Here is a 9,208-nt window from a genome sequence, read left to right as displayed (position 1 = left end):
TTTTTAAAGGGGAATTTAGTTAAAATGACAATAAAAAAGCGGTTGGAAAAGGGAAAAATAGCTTTAGATGAAAATAATACAAGGGGTTTTTTGGATAATAATATTAAAAGGGGCCAATGAGGGGAACTTATTAATTAGGGATTAATTACAATGAAAATATTAGGGATAGGGATAAATTTAACTAGGGACCAGTTAGGATGGAGATAACATCCCCAAAGTTCTACAAGTGTAATTAATGTTCAAAAGGGGGGGGGGAAGGAGGGGAGGTTAAAATAAAATTTTAATAAAAGAAAACAATTAACGTGTAAAGAAGAAAGCAAAGTGGGATTAAAATAAAAAAATTGAGGGGGGCAGTAAAAATTAATAATTTTCTTTAAAAAAACTTTGGAACAAGGACCAAACATAGAAGCAGGAAAACAAAGGGGGGAGGGGTGGTTGGAAGTGGGTAGTGACAAAGTTTTGAAGGGAAGGGGCTTACTATTTAGCAAAATTAATATAGAGTATACAAATATAGAATGAGTGTACAAATATGTAGGAAAAAATAACTAAAATGTAGAAAAAGTAGGCCTAGGCCTATGTGTGTGTTGTTACCTTACGATGACCTTGCAAGTAATTGAATCTCCCAAGGCTAGATGTATAATTAATGATTGTGATTTATGGTGAGCACACCAAAGCTTACGTGTAATCTAAGTATCCCTTATGACGACCTTGCAAGTAATTGAATCTCCCAAGACTAGATGTATAATTAATTATGATTCTTATTTATGGTGAGCATACTAAAGCTTGCTTGTGAGTTAGGTACTTTTGGTTGACCAATATAGATGCCATAAATACATGATAACTAGAGGTCTATTGCTTTAAGAGAATAAAATTATTTACCTCCTAAGTAAATAAACACCTTGCCACTTGCATTGGAATAAATGCTTTCACTTTAAAATGAATTTATCCAAAAGAGTGTACAAACAAATTCAAGAACGATGAACAAAGATGGAATGAAAAATATGCACAATGGATAGATTCATTGGATATCAATATTGTAAGAGGCTCTAATGTGAAGGATTTTGCAATTTGATAATGTCCTCAAGGAAAGATGTCAAAGTTGCATGATGTGAAGGGCCCCCTTTCTCACATGCCTTTCTTGGATTTCATTGGATTTCAATATTGTAAGAGGCTCTAATGGGAAGGATTTGGCAAGTTGATAATGTCTACAAGGAAAGATGTCAAAGTTGCAAGTGGAGGGCCCCCTTGCTGAGATGCCTTTCTTGGATTTCATTCAATTTCAATATTGTAAGAGGCACTAATGTGAAGGATTTTGCAATTTGATAATGTCCTCAAGGAAAGATGTCAAAGTTGCATGTGAAGGGCCGCCTTTCTCACATGCCTTTCTTGACGCTACCTTTAATTTGAGTGCGTGGTCCTTCAAGTTTCTACCGTCCTCGCCCTCCATGATTTCCTTCACGACTCTTTCCACCTCCCCTCTTTCCACCACGCCATCGTCCCTCTTCTCAAATCTTATTCCCACTCGCCATACCCTCTCTATGAGGAATCCATTCAATGGTTGTTCTGCAAACATAGGGAAGCATAACATCGGAACGCCCATGAATATACTCTCCAACGCGGAATTCCATCCGCAGTGCGTGAAGAAAGCCCCCAGTGCAGGGTGCTCCAGAACCCTCAGTTGAGGTGCCCACGAGATCATCATTCCTTGACCTTTGGTGCGTTCTTCAAATCCTTCGGGGAGCTTGCTGTTGGCTTGTGCATCAGGCCTTGTTACCCACAGAAACTTGTGATTGCTGGCCTCTATCCCCAAGGCTATCTCTTCCATCTGGGACGGTGCAAAGGACGCCACACTGCCCAAAGAGATATACACGACAGACCCCTTTTCCTGCATATCCAGCCATGCAAGACACTCCACGTCTTCCTTGTAAAAGCTTCCTCTCACGTTCATTTCAGTGGAAGCAGATAAGCAAGGACCTATGTATCTCAGATTTGAGGGTGCACCTCGTAAGTAAAGGGCTTCAAGGTCTTGAAAAGAGTTCACTAGGACGTGAGAATGGTCGCCCAGCCTCTCAAACTTCTTGGTCACCTCTTTCCTTCGCTCAGGATCGAGATGTTGAAGCGTCGCAAGCAGCTCTTCTTTGCGCACCTGAAGACCTCTTGCAACCTCGTCTATTTCAGTGGCTGCGGATAAAGGAGTCACAGTTTTAAAACCAAGAGTACTGCAGGTTTCGAACTAGAAATCATTTGAAACGAAGGAACGTGAAGACGAAGAAGAAGCAAAATAACACATGGGAAACAGGACGTACTCTCACCTTCAGGAATGACCTTCCTCTCACTTGTAAGGAAACCAAGGTGCAAGATAGTTGCGGAACTTGTCCAGAAGGGCACAGTGGGGATTCCGAATTTGTCTGCGAGATTGTTCACCCAGGTGAAAAAAAGGTCCGAAATGATACACGAGATGGGGGAATCAGTGTCCCTGGAGCTTTCGATGAGGGTCTCGAGCAAGCCTTGTTGCTGTTCGACACCGATCAAGATGTTTCGAAGCGAGTGCAGAGACATGTCGAGGTGGAGGTGAGGGGGCAATCCATCGGGGATGGTAAAGAATTGGATACCGTGGAGGTTTTGGGGGGTGGAGTTGTGGGCGCCAAAGATGTTGGAGTGGGATCGGTGAGTGAGGACGAAGGTGGCAGAGCAATTTCTGAGGAGGAGGGAGGAGGCGAATTGGAGCATGGGGTTGATATGTCCCTGAGCAGGAACAGGCAGAAGCAGGAAATGAAGCTTCCTTGAAGCCATTTGAGTGACAGATTCAAGGATGCCTCTGCAACCATATGGAGACGAAGACCTACGTGTAAAGTAGATTCTTGTAAAATAGTGTCTTCTTTAATGACTTTCATAGACATGGTGGGTCTCAAGGTGGGATCATAAAATGTAAGTGATATACTACATTTCCATAAATATTTTCCTAGATCATGGGTTCTCTCCTTTACAATGCTTGATTTAGCCTATTCTAATAATGTGGGATTATCAAGATCAAAAACTTTGTAGCCAAGATTATTGTCGTAGGTACTCTATTCATTTACCTCCATAGGTGTAGCTATCTCCTTGCACTCGGATATACCAAATGCCTTCAAGATCTCCCTTGCATGGCTTAATTAATTTACCCATGCATCATGCTTTTTAAATTGTATACTTCCTTAGGCACATTGAATTGAGATTGGGTTCCACTTAATTGAACCAATTGTGAGTTTTTACATCGTTGCTAAATGCACATTTCAACAATACAAACCCTGATTTGAAGAAACCCATTAAATTTTTTGGGCTCATCTTTTTATAAATGTTGTATTTTTCTCAAGCAATCAAATAAGAGGAGGATCACACTTAGTAGAAGATGCTAACACACACTCAATCTTCGTTACAGGACACTATAGGAGATGTATAGACGGTCAACATTCAATTTTTTATAGATAGGATTTGAGAGAAAGAGAGAGAGAGAGAGAGAGAGAGAGAGAGAGAGAGAGAGAGAGAGAGAGAGAGGCTTGGACTATGCCCGATGGCAAGGGTGAAATTATGCCCATATCACCAAAATCATGAGTAAAATGTATCATGGTCAGAGCTCATGCTTGTTGGCAAGCCTTGTATGCTAATCTCCTACACCACCAAACATTCCTAATTGCAATTGCCTTCATCATCTTGTATATTGCATTTCCATAAATATTGGTATAAATCTTGTATTTTCACGTGTTCGCACTAACGTTAGTGCTCATCCCCCTCATGATCAGTGTTTTGTTAGAAGAGTGTTGATTCGAGCCTCAAGGTTTGTGATAGCTTTGCGTTCACCTTGAGCGTCCTTCTATACTCCGTAGTTCAGCTCATCTCCCTCATGATTGATGTTTTGCTAGAGGTGTGTCAACTCGAGCCTCAGAATTGTGGTAGAATAGGTGAAAGACAAAAGTGACGGACAATTGCCACAATCATCCTTTCCCATAACGCTCTCTCTCTCTCATATCTCTCTCTAAAACCACACACACACACACCTTCCTTAGGAACAATAGGTTTCATTTATACATAAATATACAATTTCTTACATTATTGCTCATCACTTGGTCACACTAACATTATTGCTCATCCCCCTCATGATCAATGTTTTGCTACAAGTGATTGTATGTGTGTGTGTAATCAATTAATTAATTATATAGATATATATATGTATATATATTTTTTTATTTATATGTATAACTTTATATATATATATATATATATATAAAATCTCGCCCCCGAGCTCTCTCTCTCTCTCTCTCTCTCTCTCTCTCTCTCTCTCTCTCTCTCTCTCTCTCTCTCGCTACTATCGACTCCTGACTCCTGACTCCTGAGTCTTGTGCCACGTGCCACCATTGTTGACCCACTAACCTGGGTTCGCTGCACTTCCTCAATCTGCCACGTGTGATTTTTGTCGTGTGTTGTGTTGTGTATCTCTGTCCTCCCCCCACTCAGCATCATCCCTAGGTCCTCACTCAACAACATGTGGCGCTTGCCACAATCATCCTTTCCCATGACTCTCTCTCTCTCTCTCTCTCACATCTCTCTCTAACCTGTGAAAGGGAGGGATCAAGGAGGATCAAAGCACCACAAGAGAGACATAGGGTAGCAAACACTCAATCTATTGCAATCTATATGTGTACTCAACAATACATGATAGACTTCTTATATAGAGAGAGCCTTTAGAATAGTCAAACCATGTGGAATCCTCTCATCCACATCTCTCCTTGTGGATATCCTCAATCCACATCTCTACATCATGAAGTCCACATCTTAGGGTGGCTACTTTAATACATTCCTATACCATACCTTAGCCTCTAATTATGTGCTCATGGCACCACAACTCTCAACACCTCCCCTTGGTGCCATGATCCTTTAGCTACTACAAGGTGGTCATATGTGAGTTACAAATCCATCACCTCCCCTTAGTGCATGCATTGCTACGTAAGGTGGTCAAGTGTGGTTTTTACATGTCAATACCTCCCCTGGGTGCTTTCATAGCTACTCTCAGGTGGTCAGGCTTGATTTACAAAATATAGGCAAGGTTAGCAAGGTTTTTTGTTTCTCAATACATTCCATTGATGTCACCCTTTGGCTCATGGCTTGATGACGATGCTATGTAGTTGACCTGCTGGTTCTTCAATCTGCAATCTTCTTCCTTGTGTCCCAGCTTCTTGCAATGGTGACACTTTGGTCTGTTCTTCAATCTACAGTCACTTTGATAGTGACCCATCCTTCCACAATGGTAGCACTTCATTGATGTTTTACTGAATAGTGCTTGTTCTTCATTATAGCTGTTGTGTGTAGATGTCGATGTCGATGTCGATGCCTTCAACTCTCTTTTTTTTTCAAGAAGAGAGGATACACATTCCTCAAACTTTGGATCTGGCAAATTCTTTAACGTGGTTGTCAGTGCACTGTACTCTATAGGCATGCTTTTAAGGAGAATTGCAAGTGCATCTTTCTCTCCTACTTTTGCATTTATGCCCTCTAGTTGGGTCATAATGCTTTTGATTTTGTTGACAAATTGTGCCATGGATTCATTGAAGCCCATGTGCATACCATAGAATTCAATCTTAAGATGGATTTCTTGGTTTTTGGCTTTTGCAGCAAACACTGTGTTCAACTCATCCCATGCATCCTTCGCATGATCCTTGGAGGCTATATGATGAATTATGTTTGGACCCAAGTGCAAACCAATGAGTGATAGTGCCGCTTCATCTTTTTCCTTCCAGGCATCATTTTGTGCAATGGGTATTTCTTCTTTTACATTCTTCCAAAGCTTTTGATGCATCAGGAGATACCTCATTTGTGTAGACCATCTGTGGAATCCTTCCCCAGTGAACTTCTCAACAGTTGTGGTGCGTATTGCCATTGCAAAGGTCTTACCAGTTGAAGATACTTTCAAATCTGGCAGTGTCTAATTGTATACAAAAAATCTCAGTTGACAGATGCGTAGAGCTCAAAAAATTGGTTATTTTTCCTTTTTGGAGCGCATGCAAATTCTTTCTGGATTGAAAGTTCTGCCTTGTCGAAGTTTTTGTGAAGAAGAGGGGGCCTTGATGATGTGGCATAGGAGTTCATATGCTTCTTGCAAACTGTGGTTGGCAGGGGCTATGTGCTTAGGTGGCACTATAGGTGATGTGGTATATTAACCAATCCTAGCCCTAAACCTAACCATGGTTAGTCTTTGCCATAGTTACATGATCGAAACCTAACCATGGTGCATCTTAACCATAGTTACTTGACAGTTACCTTATCTGCCACATGGCTTAAGGTAGGCCTTGGAGAAAAAAAAAAGGAGGAAGCTTCTCTGCAATGACAATTCCTACGACGATGATCTCGGGTCTTACTTCCAGGTGCTTGAAGTCATGAAGTCGTCACTCGCGTGTGCTACAACAGGTCGCTTTGTTGCAGAAGGTTATGAGCAAGCTTCAAATTTGGAGTTGTTTGGAGCCACTCGCTTAGAGGCTTGTTGCAAAGCCTTTGTGAGTCGGCACTCAGAGGAGCGGGTAGACTGCTGAGCCCGAGAGGGCACGCCTTTCGTTTGGGCTGCGGACATGGAGGTGTAGATGGGGGCTGAGCACTATTGGCATCGTTTCGTAAAAGGCTACAGGGAAAGATTATTACAACCACCGGGCACTGCTGAGGAGCTGAGCGTAGTTGGAGATGCGGTTGGCTGGAGCTATGGTGCCATGAAGCCTGTGGAAGCACTGGCGATGCGAGGAGGAGCTGCCCAATCATTGTTGTAAAGTTGCCAATTGTTGCCAGTACCCGTGGCTGTGTATCTCATGGCTGGCATCGTTGTAGGAAGGTTGGCCTATGGGTGCTATTTGACGAAGGTGGCTATGTTGGATGCACCTTGTTTGCTAGAGAGGTTTGGTTGAAGAGCCACTCTTGCTAGCTAGAGGTCTCTATTGAGAAATAGAGATATCACTGTCTATAGGGCTCTATCCAAGAGTTCCTTGGGTAGCTTTGCAAGACTCTCGGTCAAGGATGTGACCCGGATGAGTTGTGCCAAGTTAGAGGCAGCCAGGATGAAGTGCGAAAGACCATTAGCAACCTTGGGAGTAGTTCCTTCGGAAGGAGAGCCCGTTGGCTCAATAGCTACTTGGAAAAGCCGTTTGAGCTAGAGATTTGGTTGATGATGAGGATGATGAAGCTGTCGTTCAAGCTATGGAGTGTGACACTCGTTGATAGATAGGTCATAGATAGAGGAGCCTTATGAGCCTTTTTGTCTCTCCCTCACAGTAGAGTAAGGTCTACGATATCTATCTCTCACACAAGAGCAATGGAGAGCATATGAATCTCTCTAAATAATTATAAGGAATTGGAAAAGAATGGGCTCACTCTCTCTCTATCAAGCAACTAAGTCTCTCATCTCTTAATAAGAATAGAAGAGACCTCTCAAATCTCTCAAACGAAGGATGGTGCCTTAACTAAAGGTACAATCATGCTCTGATACCATGTGACGTTTCCCTCCACTAACCCCCCATCAGTTTCGAACTTAAAGCCCTTCGGCATCCCCACCTCCAACTTGAGAAGGGAGGGATCAAGGAGGATCAAAGCACCACAAGAGAGACATAGGGTAGCAAACACTCAATCCATTGCAATCTATATGTGTACTCAACAATACATGATAGGCTTCTTATATAGAGAGAGCCTTTGGAATAGTCAAACCATGTGGGATCCTCTCATCCACATCTCTCCTTGTGGATATCCTCAATCCACATCTCTACATCATGTAGTCCACATCTTAATTATGTGCTCATGGCACCACAACTCTCAACAAACCCTTGTGCCCCCAACACACACACACAAACATACACACACATGCACACATACATGCACATGCACACACGCGAAGATATTTATTTGATATAATATAATATATATTAATTATATTATATGTCTCTCTCTCTCTACTTCTTTCTCTCTCTATTGGCCGACTCCTGACTCTCGAGTCCTGTCCTACACACCACCCTTATTGACTGGATGACCTAGCCATTGCCACCCTTATTGACCCGCTAACTTGGCTTTGCTGCACTTTCCCAATCTACCACGTGTGATTTCGTTGAGCATCGTGTTGTCCACCTTTGCCCTCCGCCCCTCTCAGCACTGTCCCCAAGTCCCCGCTCAGCAATACACAACACAACAAGAGTCTGTTGGCTTTGCTTCACTTCCTCGATCTGCCATGTGTGATTTATAATAGTAAGACAATATAATATAATATAATATATATTAGATCAAATCTCTCTCTCTCTCTCTCTCTCTCCTCAAAACTCTTTATACACCCGGGTCTGTGCATGTGTGCATGTGCACACACACATTATATAATGTAAAATCTCTCTCTCTCTCTCTCTCTCTCTCTTAGCATATATGCATATATATATATATATATGAGTGTATGTATGTATGTATATGAGTGTGCATATGTATGTATATCTATATCTATATATATTTGTTTATATATATAAATATATATAAATTGTGTGTGTGTGTGTGTATAACTATATATATGTTTATAAATAAATAAATAAATATATAATCTCCCCCCCTCTCTTTCCTCCCCCTGCCCCCCCTCTGTGTGTGTGTATGTGTGTACTGGCCTCGTACTGGCTGACTCCTGACTCTTGAGTCCTATCCCAGTGCCACCCTTGTTGACCGCTTGACTTGGCTACTGCTCTCGTTGACCCACTAACCTGGCTTCGCTACACTTCCTTGATCTACCACATGTGATTTCCGCCACCACAGGTCGTGTTGTCTACCTTTGCCCTCCCCCTGCTCAGCATTGTCCCCGGGTCCCCACTCAGCAGCATTGTCCCCGGGTCCCCACTCAGCAGCATGTGGCGCTTGCCACAATCATCCTTTCCCATGACTCTCTCTCTCTCTGTCTCCCTCACCCCCTCCCTCCCTCTCTCTCTCTCTCTCTCTCTCTCTCTCTCTCTCTCTCTCTCTCTCTCTCCCCCCCCTATACACACACACACACACAGATATATATATATATATATATATACATACATACATACATATATATATAATATTATATAAAGGATGTATTATTTCATATTTATTATAATAGAGTATAATATATTATATTATACTTTTCTCTCTCTCGTTATATATTATGTGTATATATTTATATACATACTCTCTCTCTCTCTCTCTCTCT

At 42.0% G+C, this 9,208-nt stretch overlaps 1 protein-coding gene across 1 annotated transcript; it reads right to left on the bottom strand.

Moving 5' to 3' along the window:
- Positions 1-986: 986 nt before the first annotated feature.
- On the bottom strand, positions 987-2,871 carry LOC147904474 (7-deoxyloganetin glucosyltransferase-like). Its single transcript, XM_087386743.1, has 2 exons — positions 2,313-2,871; positions 987-2,181 (listed from the first exon to the last, which is right to left on the bottom strand). The coding sequence occupies exons 1-2, from the start codon at positions 2,791-2,793 to the stop codon at positions 1,298-1,300; spliced, it is 1,365 nt and encodes a 454-aa protein (XP_087242869.1). The 5' UTR covers positions 2,794-2,871; the 3' UTR covers positions 987-1,297.
- Between the last annotated feature and the right edge of the window lie 6,337 nt (positions 2,872-9,208).

This window comes from Dipteris shenzhenensis, chromosome 2 (assembly GCF_047967505.1).
Source record: "Dipteris shenzhenensis isolate YYH24624 ecotype China chromosome 2, Dip_SZ_1.0, whole genome shotgun sequence".
Lineage (NCBI taxonomy): Eukaryota > Viridiplantae > Streptophyta > Polypodiopsida > Gleicheniales > Dipteridaceae > Dipteris > Dipteris shenzhenensis.
The sequence above is the reverse complement of the archived record's forward strand: the minus strand, read 5'-3'. Positions and strand labels throughout refer to the sequence as shown.